Genomic DNA, 18,218 nt, shown 5'->3' with positions numbered 1-18,218 from the left:
TTTGCGTATGTTTGGTAACACGGGCGTCTATGAAATTCTGTACGTCCGGCAAGCGCGGAGACCTCCTGCACACCGACCTGTTGCCGCCATGCGCATCGAAAAGTGCTACTTCTGCTCAAAAAGCGTATATCCTGGACATGGTATGTTGCTAATGCGAATTATGAGATGTGACATTCTCATGTATCTATTAGGGAGCGCCTTTGTCCGGAACGATGCCAAGGTCTTCCGGTTCTGCAGCTCAAAGTGAGAATCTTTTATGATCGAGTGTCTGTCTTCTTGCTGACAGTAAACGTCGTTTAGATGCAACAAGAACTTCAAGTACGGTTGAACGATCATATTTTGCGAGTCGGGAGGTCTGATCGTATCTGCAGGATGAAGCGTAACCCGAGGAAAGTACGCTGGACGAAGGCGTTCCGGAAGGCTGCTGGGAAGGAGATGACCATCGTAAGTCGCACTTTGTGTATTCTGATGACGATGCAGACCTCAATGCGATCTCAGGACTCTACTATCGAGTTCGAGAAGAGGAGAAACGTCCCCGTCCGCTACGACCGCGAGCTGGTGCAGACTACAGTCAAGGCGATGAAGAGGATAGCGGAGATCAAGTCGAGGAGAGAGCATGCATTCTGGAAGAACAGGTGCGTTTCGGACATATCTCTGATCGGTACATGTTTGTTTGATCGGCGGACCGCAGGATGCTCGTGGCGAGGGAGAAGCTCAAGGCGCACAGAAAGCGCAAGCTCGAGAAGACCTCTATCAAGCTCGTCCAGCCCCTCACGCCCCAGACCGAGAAAATCAAGGAGAAGATCAAGGTTCCCGTCAAGGCGCGCAGCGCGTTGGTTGCTGGCGAGGGCCGGTCTATGGGCATGGACATCGACTGAGGTGTCCCACCCGTCCCTCCCTTGTGCGCTTCTTCTTCCTCCCTCACGTCATTATGCTTTGCGGTCAACCCACGGTCGGTGTATTGCTATGTAATGTACACGTACATGCTATGAGATATGGTTCCGGTAATATGTACTAGTATGACAGAAGACTACAGATGTGCGGATAGAAGTACAGTGAATGCGTGGACGGTGAGCCATGATAGTGCAGGGTAAGGGGCCATCTAGTCGTCTATCGTTGCTTATACTTCGCTTCGTTCTCCTGGCGAATATTGGGGTCTAGCGTGTTCTGCAAGCCCAGCAGTGTCTTGCTGACGGCCTCGGTGGCACCGATCATAGGCTTGAGTACAGCGATAGGCACCGCTCGCACTACGGCACGCACGGCACCCTATAGTGCTACTCAGCACGCGACTCCGGAAAGACAGCAGTAGGTGTCGTACCTCATTGCCTGAACGCTCGTATACTTCCATCGGCACAGCAAGGATAGTCTGGGCCGCAGAGTTCAGATTCCGCTTCAGGCTCCTGTACGCCGTCTGCACGCCCTCCTTAACATTCACCGGCTGCTCCGCATACTTGCTGATGAGGTCGCCAGTGTCTTCGTCCTCGTCCTCATCGTTGAGCTCCATCATCGTCGGGACCTGGACGGCCTCTGCAGTAACTTGGTCGCGGAACTGGCCGCCAAGCACTGTCTCTGCTTGCTCGAGAATGACCTGTGTCCCCGTTGCCAGACGCGCCCCGAGTCTGATAGCTTCCATAGCCGTAGACTTCATGAATGCGTTCGTGCCTTTCTGAAGACCGCGGTAGACGCGCCCGTCCTTCTTATACTGCGCAATGGGCAGCAATACGAGATCTGCGACACCGGACCCGACGTTCACCACCGACCGAATAGGTGCAACGCCCGAGATGACGTCGACTAGTTGGGTTGCCTTCACGTCCGGGGTCCACAAATCGTTCAACAGGTCAAAGAATCTCGGCCATCCAGTGATCTAGATGACCATCAAACATGCACGACAACGGTGCAATGTAGCTAATAGATACTCACCCCCTTCAACGTGATGTGCCTGAGGGTCATCTCTGCACCATCGAAGTGGAAGAAGTTCATGAGTTCGATGGTGCGCCCTTCCCTCAGAGCCCGGTAGTCGACTCGCCGCGGCTTGTAATCCAGTTTGATGTCGACTGGGAACACTTCGGCTTGCTCTGCGAAAGAGGGTGAGATGATGATCTGAATGAGAAATATGCATGCGTACGGAAGTATATCTCGTCAGAAGACTCAGTGCTAGCCGGAGGCGCAGCATCAGGATCCTTGAAGGCGAAAAATTGCTTGAGAAAGTCAAGTGCATCCTGGTCTACATGCAGCCGTAGAGGCAGTATCTTGGCCTGATGTGCAGTGAGTATGTGCTCGAGGACATAATCTAGCACACTTACTCGGAGCCTAGCCTCTTGAGATGGATGTCCTGGCACTGGATGAAGCATACGAAGTTCAACGCGGACCATATTGGAATCCGTCTCACGGACGTTGCCCCTCGAGTCCGCGCGAAGGCTTGTTAGGAACTTCGACCATGTCGACGTCTTGATGTGGTCTAGGATCTCTAAGTCCTTCACAGTAACGAAGACTCGGGAGACAAGTGCGGCCTCTGGGCGATATTGATCAACATCCGCGTCGAGATCCATGAGCTTGATCTCGATGCTGGGTCCCTTCGACCTGTGGAGACGTCTCCGGTGGCGTGAGGTTGTATGGGAGCTACCCCGACCTGGGGATGCGAGCGGCTGAGGTTTTAAAGACTGCCACGAGCTTTGGGTGTTCGTCTCGAACTCTTCGTTGAGCTCCTCGTCGATGGCAGCTATGAGAGCGCCTGGCTCCAACTCATCGACATTATGCTCCAGGCCGATATAGACGGAGTTGAACAGCAGAGCATTTGTCTCCTCGACACTTGGATCTGGGGTTTGCCCACTTGCGACGAGTTGTCGGATCTTGGCGAGACGGCGCCGCATCTCCTTCGCCTTCTCCTCGATGATCTTCCGTGTCCGCACCCAGTCGTAGCCATCGTACAGGAGCACGGCGACGTTGAACTTGTGAACCCGTACTTGGAAGGTCGTGTCACCAAAACTGTTTGGCCAACTCAGCTAATCGCTATGATATATCAGATGGTTTCTTACCTGGCGGCTTCACCTGGGTCAGGAGGGAGGGTCTCAAAGTAGTTCTCGACGACATGGATGCCCTCGGAGCGCAGCATGCGTATGGTCTCGCCACCGAAAGCCGACGTAACACCCGCTGGTGTCTCAACACCAGGAACGACAGAAGGACTGTCGGGATCGGACTCTTCAAACTCGTCATCGCTGAACTCGCGGAGTCCGGCGGCGGCACCGAAATGTTCATCGAGGTAGTCCGGATTCGTGGGTAAATCGTCCTCAATCATATCGGGTGCCGCGCCAACTTCAGGCAGTCGTCGGAATGCTTGTTCGTCGAGCGATGCTAGCAGGTTGGCAATGGTCAATAACGTTGACACAAGAACACAGGAACACAACTTACCGAGCAACCCTCGAGATGAGGGAGGCTTTACGCTGACATTGGCAGGCTCACGCTTAGGCTTGATTTCAGAAGACCTAGATACGATGTCAATATCGACTGGTGGAGAGAAGACGACTATATATACTCGGCAACTGGCGGCTTGAATGCAGATGACAGGTCCCCGATAAAAGCGCCCAAGGCGCCCATGGTGTCGGCGCACATATGCAGCCGAATATTGCCCTGATCTATGAACAGCTGAACGCAGGAGTGAGTATGACATGCAAGTGGCCAACATGCGGCCGTACTTACTCGACTATCTGGGGGCATGACGGAACCGTCTTGCTTGAAGGTAAGAATCAAGTCCGTGAGCTCCGTGATAACAGCGTAGCCTGCGTTCTACCATGACATGTCAGATTAGCAGACCCGGAGGGCTAACGCGAAGGCATCACATACCTTCCAAAAGCCGACACCTGATGTGGTAGTGATCCGTGCAGGGGTGCTCGACTCCTCATCATTGGAAGACAAATCGTCGATGAGCAGCAGGGAGAACGCAGGTAAGGAGAGGGTCAAGGACATGGTCGGCGAATTGCCCTCAATGACTGTGGAAAGCTCAAGCTCTCCGATGTACGGCAGGAGAGCGCCCTTGTGCGTCGGAGCATACAGCCGTATGGACGTGTCATGTACCTTGACGTTGATGCGCGTTCGCTCACTGGGGACGACCGACTCGAACGCCTGAAGAACGTTCAGAGTCAGACAAGAGGTGACAAGTGAGAGAATATCAGACGAACTCCAGGTGGCGCCTTGAAAAATCGCCCAAGATCGGTCGCCCACGCGATGTCTGGGTAGAAGTTATATGTTATGTCAGACACAGTGAGTCGAACTCTGGACTCCTTGGCGGTAGTCTCTGGTACGATCAGTGATGTGAAGCGGAGCTTGAGAGCTGATCTGGCCGAGGTAGACTGTGCAGCAGAAAGTTAGGAACTGATTGACGGATACTGTCTTCCACATACCAACGAGCGAGGCGTGGTCAATGACAGGAAGCAGTTGCGGTCAGAAATCGTTGTGTCGAAGACGTTCAGATCCATGATCCCGACGGTCACGACCGTCTCATCCTGAGGTGGAGGGTCAACGATTCGTATCATCCATGCATGAATCCCAACGTACCTTGCCCTCCGGCTTCAACTCCAGAAGCACGTCGACATCCGAGGCTGTGATGTCGAAGGGTCGAACAGCAACATAACCGCCTCCTTCCCTTGGCACCAACAATCTCAAGACCGCTGCAATACGTTGATAAGAAGAGTAACAGGGCGGTCAAATATAGAATATCAACATACCTTCAGTAACAGCGATTTTGACAGCAGTCTCGCTACGTGTCTCTTGTCGCCCTCGGATCGTGTTCGCAAGGCTCGGTCCACCGCTCTCGGTGCTGCTGCCCACCGTGCTCGCTCTCGCGAAATATCTGCTCCCGATGAGGCTCGAATCCCCACTGCCCGCCTTCTGAGTGCCAGAGTCTGATCCCGCTGATTCAGCGAATGCAGACTCCGCGAGTTGGGTGAGATCGTCAGCCCATAGCTGCAGCCCATCCAGAAGCGGCTTCGAGAGCTCCACATGGACAGATGGGAGATCAATGGACACTGTAGTCGATGTGACGTGAGAGTCAGGGGAGGTAGGCGTCTTGCGAATGATAAGCTGCGGCCGGAGACTCTGGCTTGACGACTCTCGAGCCGGTGGCGTCCCAACTCCAAAATGAGGGCTGCGATCACTCTCCCGATGGGAGAGCGAGCCTATGGACAGGATACTGCGAGCCTTTGCCTCGCCAACGATGGAGTAGGCGACGACGATGCGCCTCCATGCCGCCCCGAGAATGACATGGTCATGACCGGTTTGTCGCTGATTAGGTGCCTCAGCGCCATATAGCTCTTCCGCAGTACCGAACCTCGCAGTCGGTGTGGCTTCTTGCTCGGGAGAGGCCCCAGGCGTGAGCCGAAGATCGTGGATGTCGAGAACCACGGCACCAGCCCGCGGGGAACGATTGACCGGCGGTGGTGTACGGATCTCCACACGGAGAGCAGGCAGGACGACCGAAATTGCGGGACCTCGTGCCTTGGGGCGCTTCTTTCTCTGCGATTGATGGTCAGCAACGTATCAGAGATACGAAGAGCAGAGACACCTACTGCAGAACGTCGAGAAGTAGGCGTTAGGGGGGCTTTACTCTGTCCCTGTCCACGGTAGTCGTAGCCCAGATCCAGATCCTCCAGCACGAGTTGCTCCAGACGTCGCCGTTCACGCTCCTGCTCCATCTCGCGATCGGGGAACCCACGCAATGCAGGACCCCGAGGCGTACTAGGGCGGTACTCCTCATCATCGTCGTCATCGTATGGGTGTTCCTGCAGATGTTCTGAGTCCATTCCTCTCGCTTTGTCTGCAACGGGACCAGCAGCGAGGTCATCCAAAAACTGCAGGACCTCGCTCTTTCCATCCTCTCTCCGGCCCAGGATCATCCCACTATCGACGAAGATATGCAGTGGCGCCAGAGAGACATGTACTTCTGGCACGCCACGACCTTCACTGGGACGAGCACTGCGGAACCTCACTGACAGGGCTGGAGTGGATGGCTTCGGCGGCGCCTGCACCCCCTTCCCTGGGGACGATGACAACCCAGCAAGCCCAAGCCTTCCCGGAGATGAAGGGAGCGATACAGAGACCGGCCGGCCTGATGGGGAACTGGACATCTTCGGAAGATCCAAACCTCGCCGGGGAGGGCTAGTGGGACTGGGGCCGGGAGAGCCGTGACGATGATCGTCATTCCCAAACTGTGATTGAGGTCGCGCTGACTGATGAGCCGCCTTTGTCCGCCATAGGGATAGCTTGGCGGTGACGCTGCGCTGTGTAGGGTCTGTCCAATCGGACACCTCAAACGTAGGCAACGAGGAGCTTGGTTCCGGCGTCGGGGTCAATGACGGATGTACGTGCGGGATAGGATATTGGAGGGAAAGGTTCGGGTCCGTGATGACTATCGGCGATGCTGTCATCTCTGTATTAGGACTCGTACTTGGCGCGAACGAGAACGCAGACAGATCGGATATAGTGAAAGTAGCAGACACGGAAGGCGGTTCGTGTCGCGATGAGACACGCTTGTTACTCTTGGACGAGTCTGCTGACCGTTTCACGGCCAGGGATGCAGAGATGCCCTCAAGATGTACCCGTGTGTAACCCCGTGGAAGCTGAGGGGAAACCAAAGGCCGGGAGAAGTACTCCGTCAGCGCGTCGTCAGGATTCGACGCCGATGTCCGTGTGGTGGGGAGGAGAAGGACGACCAACCCGCGGATCCGCACGCTTCCTTCCACGTCGTCGAACGGTATGGGCAAGCTGGAGTCACTCGACTGACTAGGGGCCGCGGCTGGCGCCGGCGGTGCGCTGTGTGAGCTCCACATCTCAGCGAGATCGATGATGCTCCGGACCTGCCGACCACTGAAAGCACAGGCGATGATACCTATGCTCAGCTCGATGCGGACTTTGTCCTGACGAGAACCACCACCTTCCGCCTTGGCACGACCTTGTTGGTCTGCAGGAGACGAAGCTAGCCGAGGAGCAGGGGAGGTAGGGGCTGGTCGAGACGGGGATGGTGTGATCAAACGAAGTTCGATGGGCTCTGAACCCAAAGAGACGATGGTTTCGTCTTCAATCTCAAGGGTACGCACTCTCAGATGATGCTGAGGCGGCGAAGTTCGAGGTGATTGCGGGGCAGACGGCACAGGATCGACGTTGGAGGATTGTACCGGGCTGCTCGGCTCCTCTCTTCTGGTGTCCTGCGGAGATTGCGGAGGAGATAGGCTAGTAGGCTCGCCAGTAAGACCAGCAGGAGTTGAACTGCGTGATTGAGCAGACTCCTCTTCTGGGATATCTTCAAGCCCGGAGTCCTGCTCCGCCGCGGAGATGGCGCTTTGATACATACTGCTTGCCACAGAACTAGCAGGAGACACCGGTCTCGGAGGTAGCATAGCGATCGACTGCGACATGAAGATCTGGGTTTCCTCATCGAGGTCCGATGAATCTGAATATGGTGAGGACGGCTCAGCCTCCACCGACGGAGCACAGTATTCCGGGGGAGATAACTCGGGCGAGGACGGTTCAGGGGAAGGCAAAGCGGCATGGGAGGTCGCTATAGTAGGGGAGCCTGGTGGAGAATTCACAGGGGATGCAGCGCATGGAAACGTCTGCTGAGGAGTAGGTGTCCGCGGGGGAGTTGCAGGTGCCTCGCGAAGGGGGGCGGGTGGGGAAGCTGTTCTGCTCTTCGGCGAAAGGACTGCTGGTGGGGGATTCCATGGCTGTGGACTCAAAGGCCGCAGACAGCGAGTCGTCACTGTAACTCCAGTTATGGTCACCTTGCGAGTCTCGCCCATGGGACGTGCGTCCTCGGGCGCAGAGGTCGAGGTATCGGCTGCCCGAGTAGCAGAGTCATGAGATACCGTCCCATATCGTATGTCTGGGACAATGAGCGTGAAGCTAGCTTGCTGTTGATTCACTATAGTAATCCTGGTATCTGTAGCATCGAACTGGAACCGAGCAAGCAATCGTTCGATCAACGTCGCGAAGATGGAGACCCCTGGTGGGTCGGCTTCGTTGAAGTGGACCTCTTCTTCGGAGATGAACGGGTCAAGACCACCTGGTACGTTGTCCTCGAATACAGACGATTGGGATACACCGTGGTCCGGATGCATAGACTCCCTGAGAGTTGCTTCTTCGTTCGGGGTAAGCTCTTCGTGAATGAAGGTCTCCGCTACGGAGGCGACGGACTCGGCCAGATTGTCCACAAACTGGCGTTCGGAGTGCGGAACTACCATGGGCTCGAGGTAGAATGTGAGGTGAAGGGACTCGAGTGAGAGTCCGACAGAGGAAGTGAGGGGATTTGGCCAGGGTATACGCGCGGTGACCTTGCCTACAGAGCCATCGTGCAGCCGTATAGGTAAGCCGGAGATAAGTGCATTGATGGCCTATAACTTCAGTATAGCGATAGCGCGTGGAATAGACCACCAGTACTGACCTCATTGTTGAGCTCCAGGTCGCGGACCTGTACATAACCCGAGCCAATCTGCGAGTCCACCTGCTGCACATCTAACTGCCCCGGCTTGAGGAAATGTCCAAGAGACTGTCTGAGAGCAAACGAAATAAAACGCTTCTGTATGCTTGAGGGTAGAGAGAAGTCGATTGCGGGTAGTGAGGGGAGCCATGAGAATGACGGAAGCATGGTGGTGGAATGCAAGATGCCCGGGATTGTCGGAAACTAGAATACAGTGAAGTGCGAGAGATGCAGATCGTATGAAAGCAAGAGAAAGCTGGGAGAGATATGCGTAGTCAGAGGCGTGCCATGGGGGTCGTTGCGGGGACGTGGAGGACGGAGCGGGGACGAGGACGCGCCCGGAGGACGACGCGGAGAGCGGGCTGCGGGAGGCAGCATTGTGCATCTCACGTGGGCGAGATCTGATCGTGGATCCAATCGGGCAACGCCGGTGGCACAAGAACAAACAAGTGCGGCTCGAGTCCTGGGGCGAAGCAGACACACTCTCGTGAACTTGCACAGTCAGAACGCACAAGTCAACACGGCCGAGCCCAGACTGACTCTCCTCCTCCCGCAACCAGCTACTCAGGCCCCCGCTCGTCCTCAGCCAGCACCCACACCCGCTCTCCGCCATGGCAGCAGACCCCAACGTGATCCGCCCAAGCTGGCGGGGCTATGGCGGCCTCAGATACTTGGTGATCTTGTAGGGATCTCTGCGGATGTCGCCCGATTCCTCTTCTGAACACAGCGCCCCGTCTCAATCCAGTGGCGATTCCTACTCCGATGTCGGCTATGACTATACCAAGCAGTCTTCCATCCCCACCGACGAGACACCGCTCGGCATCGAGTTTCCTGGCGTCACCTGGGCAGAGCCCGCCATGCCAAACTGGGTCGGCTATCTCATCACGGAATACAGCCCGTACACACGCCTTCTCGTCTATGACTACGCCGTCGGTGGCGACGCCGTCGGTGATGTCCGGAAACAGGTCCAGGTTAACTTCCTGCCGCGCGTCGGCGAGAAGCCATCTTGGGCTCCCTGGTCCGCTGGGGACTCATTATTTGGTGATTCTCTCATCTGATACCGTAGCCATGGATGTTCTAATCCGATGGTTATCTAGTCACCTGGATCGGTATCAACGACTGCGGGTAAGCAAACGTCCCGTGAAGTATACGACCTTATATGCTCAGAGTCCTCGTAGACGGCTGGAAACTGGCTCCATCCCTTCCGCGGTCGGAGAGCTATTCGTCGAACAGGAGTCCCTATACAACGCAGGCGCTCGTAATTTCCTGTTCATCGACGTTCCACCGATCCACCGGACACCAGTCGGTTCGTCCCTTCGTGGCTGCTAGCTAGCATGTTCTCACAATTTACATAGGTGTCATGTTTTCCAATCATGATAGCGACTTCAGTGAAGCGTACACAATCTGGAACAGAGAACTCCGCGAGCATGTCATCAAGTTCGCAGCAGACCATCCGGACGTAACCACTCTACTCTTCTCTTCATGTGACACCTTCACGCGCGTGCTCGACGATCCTAAGGCTCATGGGTTTGCTCCAGAGCATGTGTCCCGATCCGGCGGCGACATCTGGGTCGATAATCTACACCCTTCCACAAAGATGCACGACTGGATTGCGCACGACGTCGCAAAGTTCTTACACTCGTATCCAGCTTACGGTTCGACGAGCGGTAGTACGGAGACATAGGCCCAAGGGCGCCTTGTACATATAGCACCATCATGGCGAGCATTCGGGTGATATTTGGATCATACCATGGGTATTGTACGCGTACCATTTTGGAACTCATCACTATCATGTCACATTAGGTGGAAGGGCACGGGCGTAGAGATCAGACATTACTGCGTCTGATGTAGGGCAATCTTGATGATGGCCAATTCACTCCGCACGAGCAGCAGCAACTATGACGCAAGAACCGGCGCCCCAGGTGACCTCACGCCGTTCGTCGCCAGTCGCCTGAGTATGCTGGGTCGTCCGACGCGACGCTGCAAGTCTTCCGCCTCGCGGGTCGCCAGTCCCTCACGCAAGACAGGCCGCTGGAGAACAGTGTAAGCACAATGGGACGTCTGCATCATAGCTCCTGTGTGGGTTGACTTACGGGCGCAGTCTTCTGTCGCTGCTCCATCTCTCGGCAGTATTCGGTGTAGGTGTACAACGTAGCCTCCACGTCTACAGAAGGGCGATGTGGCCTGACCCGGGCGAACCAGTGACGGAACGACCCTTCCTTCACGGTCAGGCTCTGACCAGTGTGCTCGTCCATTTGAGCAACAAGCATGGCGAGCGAGACTTGCGGGCTCATTGTCGGGAGCACTGGTGGCAACAGGTTGTACTGGGAGTTCATGATTATCGTGAAGACGTTGCGAGTGTTCGTCGTCGTGGTCGTGAGGGTCGTAGTGGTAGCGGAGGATGAGAACAATGAGGCACGCCCTGTCACAATCAAAGCAATGACTGCATCGTACGTAGGACCATAGATGAAAGCAATGAGATTTAAGGGTAGCGTATACAAGCAAGGATTCATATGATGGACGAGTCGCTTGGGCCGGGATTCAAGGATTTGTGGGATAGTGACTGGTCCTGATCGCATAGTGACCTGTATCAATAGTCGTTTCGATGTACCCCTCATTCACAAGGAAATCCAACACATCCCTATTCAAGGCCTCAATCAGCACAGTGATTACAGCGATAAGTTAGGAGTGACAAAGAAACTGACCCAATCTGCTCCGCGGAAGGGTTGTGATGTGCTACCCCTCTGGAGATCGTGAACACATCCGATCCGGTCTCCCCGTGTTGGGTGTTCAGGATCTGCAGGAGAATGGCTCGCTGGAGGACGGTCAGGTGGGCATACGGATCTCGTTTGATTCCAGACTTGCGACGCGATCCTCCTGCAATAGTCATGTACTCGTCATCAGGCGAGATTGAAATCGTCGGCAAGGGAATACATCATATACTGACCAGATGACCCCTGAGCCGGCATGTCCCTGATTGGACTTGTGAGAGTTGAACTGAGACGTGCTGACACAGGAGCAGAGGGTCGTATCGGAGTGTGGGACGCTTCCCGCGACGGAACACTTGCACGAGCGAATGGCTGATGTCGTGGAGGCTCAACAGGCCCAGCAGAACCTCCTGCATGAGGGGACTGTGGAGGTGTCCTATTTTGAGCGTGTTGACGAGTGGGAGAAGGAGTAGCAGGGGACCTCGGATTAGGCGTGTCTCCTCGGGCAAGCCTGCTAGTACCAGCGGCGCGGTTGGGAGTAGGAGCACGGCGTGGCGTTGACGGCTCTAGTGAATCGCTGGAATACCTAGGTGCCTGTCGAACGAGAACCGAAGTAGGCTGCGATGTCGAGAAGTCAGCCTCAAAGATCAGAGGGGCAGAATTAGTACCTACGGGTGGCCCACGTTCGAAACACAGTGAGACATACGCTGCCTGAAAGATGTGGAAGGAGAGTTGATCCTCGGGAGGATCAATTAACGCACGAATGCGCTTGACGATAAGTACGTTCTTGGAGCCTGGCTGCGCTTTGGGATCTAGCTGTCCAACCACATGCGCATATCCCCAGTGGCCCACGGGTAGGGTCTCACCGTCATCAGACAGCCATTGCTTCGCTATGAGGCGTGGGCCTGTACCATCGTGAAGGAAGTATGTTATTGAAGAAGAGCGTCCTTCGACATCGACGACCTGAGCCACGATGGAGACCTGGTGGTATCTATCAGAGGCGCGAATTGGTTCAGCAGCCTGAAGAACGATCGTACGCACTTTGTCGATGTCGATACCACCTATAGAGAACTTGGCATCAGAATGAGGCCGAGTTGCATCGAGGAGTTGACGGATTGTGACGGGCCGGATTCCAGTGGCAGAGGACGAGGCCTGACCGTGCGGACGGGGAACAAGTCAGAGAGAGGGCATGCCACGGATTGGGTGGCGGCATGTGTGACCCTTACCAAGGCCTGCAGCTGGTCCACCTCAACGTCTGCGACAGAGTCGTCGTATGAGCTCATGTCGTCCAGTCTGGTAGCGAGGTGGCGGCGTGATGGCCGTGAGACCAAGACTTGCTGCTAGTACCCGTCGCCCCAGCCATGGCCTGTGGAGGGTGCCGAAGAAGCACGCTATCGATTAAAGACCGTGATTAGAGCTGCTTAGGCAGTTGATTGCGTTCAGAACGATCCTCACGTCATGTACTAATCACCGCTGCCAGTGCGGCACGGCGTGTGCGCCCTCGAAGGCGAGCGCAGGTTCATCTTGGATTCGTCCTACATGCTTCGTACCCAATCCAGACAAAATCGTTCCTCCTTCACGGGTGGATGAGAGGTACCAGGGCTACGCTTTGGCAAGGAGCGCGTGCAACCCAATAGCTCTGTCAAGTCCGGATCTGCGAATCGCGAACAGAAAGCATAGCAGAACACGTCGTGGAAAATATAATACATATAATGCCCTTTGCTTCACTCAGACACGAGGAAGTGAGACTCGTCGATCGTGGTATACACGTGCCCGTCGTCCATAAGCTCATCCAACGCCTTACTGTGTAGCCAGGTCAGACCCTGATCTGTCGCACAGTGAGCGATACTTGGACGACGAACCTGATGAGGTTGGCGTCTCCCACTCCGCCCGAGGACGCCACATGTCTCGCGATTGCTGCGACGTGGATGCCTTCATCCGTCTTCGATTGTGACAGCATGAAGTCGACAATTTGACGTTGCAAGGTCGACAGGGACGCGTACTGGTTGTTGTTTGCGGTCGAACGTGCCTGAGCTGTATATGCGGACGCGGACGGGCCGGCTCCAGAGCCTCCATTCACACCGTTCGAGTGCTTCATGATCCCGCCTTCGCTGGGTCGAGGAGGCTACATAGCAATGAACATTGGTGTCTGGGGGAAATGGATGCAGACGTACAGGACCACGCTGGAATATCAATTCCGTCATTGCCGCGTTGAGGTAGTGGTGGGCAAGCTCGCTCTCAGCGGATTCCCGAGGAAGCTCCCGAATATGCGTAGCGGTGATGTATCTTTTCTGGCCGAACATCTTGAGTGTTCCTAGTACGCGAACGTACGAGTTTTCACTCGGAGGTTGTCAACCCAAGGTTCGTGAAGTTCAGAACTTGATGCTCACTTGATTTCCCGCTTCGTCTCATCATCATTGTTGGGGTCTACCCACTGCCGGGCCTCATACTCAGCCGTGCCGTCCTCCAGACGATAGACAATGTTCGTTGTTTGTGGTTGAACTGAACGGACTTGGGCGACGACCATCACCTTGCAAGGGATGAAAGGCAATAACACCATGATACTTCATGATTACACACCTGTCCAACTTCCTGCTCTCCTATCTTCCAGGCAGCGTCTGAATGCTCTTGACTGGCCTCAGTGAGCTGCCTTAGGGTCACTGGCCGGATCGAGTGTGAGGTAGCGGGCTGTTCCATCCGCGCAAAGATTCGTTAGAAATGCGGGAGCGGAATCAGAGTAAATTGCCTCACTCGAGTGCTGCCTCCAGGGCTACCACCTCCGCTGCCAAATGGTGACCCTTGAGACAAGTAACCACCACCCCCGCCGTAAAAAGGGTTGTCAACTGACCAATCAAGATCAGAGCTGTCTACTACACATTGAGATTGAAGCTGACAACTCACATCCGCTCATCGCGCGTGCAGTAGGTTCTTACGTGTGTATACGGAGGGGGCGAAGCAACTCAGTGAAAGAGCGTGCAGTGATAGACGTGGATGAGGATGAGACGCGACAGGCGCGTACGCGGTGCCGCGCGACAAATGCACGGCGTGATGTGACGCGACGCGTCAGGCATGCATAACGCGACAGTCACATGCACTCAGAGAGTCGAGACCACTGAACGCCGACGAGCTACCGGTCATCACAAATGCATCGTATTCAAGTGTATTGCAATTATATGTCAATGAAGTATGTGTATGCTGAGTGGTGATGTTCATGCCATGTCATGTCTACTGCAAAGTCGTCAGTCCGCTCTCCCGATGTCCCAAAGCCCGTATATCATCATGCATGGGTCTTTGCCAGTTTCGCCATGCCCTTGCCAATGCCATCGTACACTTGTTTCCGCGCGTCGGTGATTTTCTTGGCCACGTTCAGCACAAAGTCGTGGTCAAGCTGTTACACTAGTGGTTAGCTAGGTACTCTCGCAGTGAGACTGGGGTACGTACCCCGGACTCATGGACGATCGGTTTGCAAGCCTCGACAACGGCTCTCCTGCTCTCCTGTGTAGCTTCTGACTCGGCACGGCTCAAGAGCGCACTAGAAATCTCGTTGACGACAGTTGTCGACTTGGTACGAATATCCTTGATGTGCTGCGACAGCTTTGGGGCGTGTCAGACATGGAAGTGCAGTGACGACGCAGCGTATATACTCACCCCGCCGAACTTATTCTGCTTGAGGACAGAGGCCGTCTTGAAGCGGGTGGTCTCAATCGCAAACAGAAGGAACGCCTAGAAGCACATCAGTACCCGAGCAATTGATGAGCAGGCCAGTCAACGAACCTCTTGTGCGAGCGTGACCACATGGAGGAGCTCAAACGGTAGCACGTTACCCTCAAGGACCTCCTTGAAGCGCTGCAAGACGTCTGATTCCGCGTTAAGCGCAATGTGCAAGACTTTTAGCAAACACCTCACCATCAAAGTGCTTGCTGATAGAAGCGGGAGGTTCTACGACTGCTGGAGGTTCCTCATCCTTCTTGCCATTGCCGTTGGTCGCAGCATCTGGCAAGAATTCGAGACCCTTCAGGGTATGACCGGTCTTCTGCTCTGTCAGCTTGGCAGCCTCGGCAAGAACGACAGACGGTGGAGGTCGGGCGTAATCGTGGTAAGGTGTCAACCACTCTGAGAGTGCGGAGGCGTAGTCGTAGTAGGCAGCCTCGTCCGATGACAGCTGTAACGACATGTGAGCCACAGTACCCTCGCTGCGACCTGAGACGATACCACAAACCTCGTTGATCTCCTCCTGTTTCCTCATGGCCAAACGCTCCTTCAGGGGCAGCTTAGTCTCGGGATCGTTGCTAGGTTTGGGTCGGTCACCAATGAGTAGCTTATCCTCCACAGTATCATCGAGGTCGCTGGCCAGCTGGAACGCCTTGATGTAGATCTTCAGGAAAACCCAGAGCCAGCCGAACTGTGGAAAAAGAATCATTGAGTTGCGTTCCTTGGTGGAGGCATCTGTGTACTCACCCCTGGCGTCTTCTCTAGCGACTCTGTCTGTTCGTTGAATGACGCCTCACTACGGGGCTGGTAGTTCGCGAGGATGCTGAAGTCACGGTTGTCGTGGTGGACTAAAGCCTCTGCTTGGTAAGTCAACTGCAATCGATGTAGAAATCCAATAGGATGAACATACGACGATCGAAGATGAACTTCAGCTCGATGAGCTCCATGTCGACAAGCTCGGAATTGATAGCCTCATGAGCGATCCGCATTCGTACATGCTCCATCTTGATAAGATCGCGCTGCAACGAGTTGTCGAGGCACTCCTCAAAGAGGATGAAATCCGGAATCTTTGTGAAAGCTGGTCGTTAGCGAGAGGGACATATCGGAGAGGGCTGGGACCCACCTGAGAGTACTTCTCTCCACCAAAGGCGCGTACAATGAACTCCGAAGTCTGACGGAATACCCTCAACAGATATACATTGGACGCGTGGCACACTCCTTACCTCCTCCGAGTTTGACACATAGATCCGACTCGCCTCCATGCACTCGCTGGTGTATGTGATATCACCGGTCGCAGCCAGAGAGAACGTCGACGCTCGCGACAGAAGGAAATGAGAGAGCGTATCGTTCTGAACCTGCTTGACGTTGATGCCCCTGTAATGCTCCAGCGCGAGAGACGGTGCACCGAGCAAGCGGTAGATGCGGATCAAGTGCAAGCGGATCTGGTATGACATCTTGCTCTTGGTGATGGCATACTCGAGCAAGGCAGCAGCGTTGTACAGGGGAGCCTGGTCACCTGTCCGCTTCCAGATGTTGACGAAGGTCTGGGCGGCGAGAATAGCGAGATCGTCTGCAGGCTGCAACTCGTACGACGGAAGATCCTTGCCGAGCTGAAGTCCTTCCAGATATGCGTCAAGGCACCGCACCGCGCGTTGAGTCTCAGCCTCTGGGGTAAGCTGAGAATCGGTCAGGTTGTAACGGAGTAGTTTCTGGGCGTTAATGAAGCGCCAAAGGTCCGGTACGGAGGTCTGAATGAACGGTAAGGCACCAATCAAATCTCGAGATGAGTGCTGCTCACGACTTGCGCCGTCTGCTTCTCCAAGACGGAAGTCCAGGTGGCGAGGTCATCGCCCTCCAACTCGATGTAGGGCTTCAAGTCTTCGAAACAGCACGCCTTGCCACCGAAGTGCTGGAAGTAACTTTCCAGTAGTGAAGTGAGCGCTGAGGAATCTGAGGAGGGTCAATGATAGAGCGAGCGCGAGCGTCATGCTATTCACCTGTTGCAAGTCCATGCTGTCTTGAACGCTTCTCCAGCTCTAGGAGGGCGAGATGTCCTGAACGATCCCTCACGCCATCCTGCTCAACGACCTTGCCGAAGAATTCTCGCGTTCGCGTGATACGCTCCGCGCAGGTGTTCTTCGCAGCCTCGACATCCGCGCCATCCACGGTCAAGTCGACAAATGTTGCGTCGAGCACAGCCAGGAACTCCAACCAGTTACGGTCCCTCCAATCGCCATAACGTTGACTTCAGCACGCATTGTGTTTCCAGCACAGCCCATGAAGCACTCACTTCGCTTCCAGTATCCGCTGCTCTGCGCGCTCGCCAGCCTCCTTGGTCAAACCCTTCAACTTCCAGATCTCTCGCCGCAATTCCTCGCACATCAGGAATTGTGAGCAGATGATCTGTCCAGCCTCGCCTTCAATCAACTCGTATGCCTCGTCATACATCCCGAGCTCTTTGAGGACAGTCACATGTAGGTGGAAGCGATCGGCGCTGTAGTACGATGGGGTCGGGGATTGGGATATGAGCCTTTGGGCCAGCTTCAGCAGCACTGTACGAAGAGCTTCTGGAGTGTTGGGATCCTTCGCCTGCATATGCAGGGTAAGCATTAGGAGATACAAAGACGACAGGAAGCTGACCTGAAGGAGTGCACTCATAATATTCCAGTAAAGATAGTGCTCGTCCTGAAACTGCTTGTGCATCTTGGTGGCAATCTAGTCGACGACATCCAGTTCCCGAGAATATCGGTGTAACATGTATGACGCACCTGTTGCGCAGCCTTCCAGTTCCCTATCCTGGCATTCGCGAAGAATGTCTGTGTCCCGAGCTCCTCATTCGCGGGCTGCTGCTTGTACGCATCATCGTACATAGTGACCATGTCCATGTCTGGAAGCGTCCGGATGAATGGGACGCATGTAGTGAGTGAGCTGCATGCTTACGACGACCCAGTCCACGGAGTACGTGCATCATCGCCGCTAATGTTGCCTCGTCTGCTGGCTTGGACGCGAGGACTTCATCGCATAGAATGAGGGCCTCCTCGACCTTTTGGGAACGCACGAGTGCCAGCGCTTTCAGAGCCTACGATACCACGGAGGTCATAGCGATCCACCGGTGACAGAGGGCCTGTGCGCACCTTGACCAAAAGGTTATTTGGGTGCTTTTTGAGGACCTTGTTGCAAGCCAAGATGGCCGACTTGTTAGAGTTCGTGTCGAGTGCCTCTGTGGCATACAAAGACCGAAGGAACACTCAGTAGACAGCCACTATAGCGATAGACAGAACGCGAACCGTAGATGGGGCGTATTTGGCGGTCCATGGTTCAGTTAGACGAGA

At 55.0% G+C, this 18,218-nt stretch overlaps 7 protein-coding genes across 7 annotated transcripts; 3 read left to right on the top strand and 4 right to left on the bottom strand.

The window, feature by feature from the left end:
- The first annotated feature begins 73 nt into the window (after window positions 1-73).
- Window positions 74-1,049, top strand: L226DRAFT_530269 (uncharacterized protein). The gene is made up of 6 exons (XM_067679810.1): window positions 74-140; window positions 192-243; window positions 301-318; window positions 372-444; window positions 499-635; window positions 692-1,049. Exons 1-6 carry the CDS (start codon window positions 89-91, stop codon window positions 876-878), a joined length of 519 nt encoding a protein of 172 aa, XP_067540653.1. The 5' UTR covers window positions 74-88; the 3' UTR covers window positions 879-1,049.
- On the bottom strand, window positions 930-8,801 carry L226DRAFT_530268 (uncharacterized protein). Its single transcript, XM_067679809.1, has 16 exons — window positions 8,432-8,801; window positions 5,562-8,381; window positions 4,722-5,508; window positions 4,552-4,664; window positions 4,398-4,499; window positions 4,176-4,346; window positions 3,841-4,119; window positions 3,697-3,783; window positions 3,533-3,642; window positions 3,409-3,482; window positions 3,036-3,351; window positions 2,304-2,985; window positions 2,126-2,255; window positions 1,921-2,075; window positions 1,319-1,864; window positions 930-1,266 (listed from the first exon to the last, which is right to left on the bottom strand). Exons 1-16 carry the CDS (start codon window positions 8,633-8,635, stop codon window positions 1,111-1,113), a joined length of 6,732 nt encoding a protein of 2,243 aa, XP_067540652.1. The 5' UTR covers window positions 8,636-8,801; the 3' UTR covers window positions 930-1,110.
- A 277-nt stretch (window positions 8,802-9,078) lies between these two features.
- Window positions 9,079-10,151, top strand: L226DRAFT_542781 (uncharacterized protein; the record flags this gene model as incomplete). Its single annotated transcript, XM_067682149.1, has 5 exons — window positions 9,079-9,149; window positions 9,213-9,508; window positions 9,565-9,592; window positions 9,646-9,773; window positions 9,823-10,151. The coding sequence occupies 5 exons, from the start codon at window positions 9,079-9,081 to the stop codon at window positions 10,149-10,151; spliced, it is 852 nt and encodes a 283-aa protein (XP_067540651.1).
- On the top strand, window positions 9,878-11,029 carry L226DRAFT_530267 (uncharacterized protein). The gene is made up of 3 exons (XM_067679808.1): window positions 9,878-9,951; window positions 10,006-10,510; window positions 10,569-11,029. The coding sequence occupies exons 2-3, from the start codon at window positions 10,329-10,331 to the stop codon at window positions 10,870-10,872; spliced, it is 486 nt and encodes a 161-aa protein (XP_067540650.1). The 5' UTR covers window positions 9,878-9,951; window positions 10,006-10,328; the 3' UTR covers window positions 10,873-11,029.
- On the bottom strand, window positions 10,920-12,488 carry L226DRAFT_530266 (uncharacterized protein). Its single transcript, XM_067679807.1, has 6 exons — window positions 12,402-12,488; window positions 12,217-12,327; window positions 11,848-12,156; window positions 11,415-11,793; window positions 11,173-11,344; window positions 10,920-11,108 (listed from the first exon to the last, which is right to left on the bottom strand). Exons 1-6 carry the CDS (start codon window positions 12,456-12,458, stop codon window positions 11,009-11,011), a joined length of 1,128 nt encoding a protein of 375 aa, XP_067540649.1. The 5' UTR covers window positions 12,459-12,488; the 3' UTR covers window positions 10,920-11,008.
- Window positions 12,489-12,755: 267 nt separating this feature from the next.
- Window positions 12,756-14,169, bottom strand: L226DRAFT_609043 (replication protein A, subunit RPA32). The gene is made up of 7 exons (XM_067686015.1): window positions 14,077-14,169; window positions 13,927-14,018; window positions 13,756-13,863; window positions 13,566-13,705; window positions 13,350-13,515; window positions 13,038-13,300; window positions 12,756-12,978 (listed from the first exon to the last, which is right to left on the bottom strand). The coding sequence occupies exons 1-7, from the start codon at window positions 14,084-14,086 to the stop codon at window positions 12,900-12,902; spliced, it is 858 nt and encodes a 285-aa protein (XP_067540648.1). The 5' UTR covers window positions 14,087-14,169; the 3' UTR covers window positions 12,756-12,899.
- A 283-nt stretch (window positions 14,170-14,452) lies between these two features.
- On the bottom strand, window positions 14,453-18,201 carry L226DRAFT_542778 (actin cytoskeleton organization protein; the record flags this gene model as incomplete). The annotated part of the gene is made up of 18 exons (XM_067682147.1): window positions 14,453-14,563; window positions 14,617-14,769; window positions 14,824-14,898; window positions 14,950-15,032; window positions 15,082-15,337; window positions 15,395-15,577; window positions 15,634-15,734; window positions 15,797-15,953; window positions 16,010-16,057; window positions 16,110-16,634; window positions 16,685-16,836; window positions 16,884-17,110; window positions 17,177-17,475; window positions 17,527-17,601; window positions 17,655-17,773; window positions 17,827-17,965; window positions 18,021-18,106; window positions 18,174-18,201. The coding sequence occupies 18 exons, from the start codon at window positions 18,199-18,201 to the stop codon at window positions 14,453-14,455; spliced, it is 2,817 nt and encodes a 938-aa protein (XP_067540647.1).
- Between the last annotated feature and the right edge of the window lie 17 nt (window positions 18,202-18,218).

Source organism: Lentinus tigrinus (assembly GCF_003813185.1).
Source record: "Lentinus tigrinus ALCF2SS1-7 unplaced genomic scaffold L226scaffold_3, whole genome shotgun sequence".
Lineage (NCBI taxonomy): Eukaryota > Fungi > Basidiomycota > Agaricomycetes > Polyporales > Polyporaceae > Lentinus > Lentinus tigrinus.
This window is presented reverse-complemented; position numbering and strand designations above follow the sequence as displayed.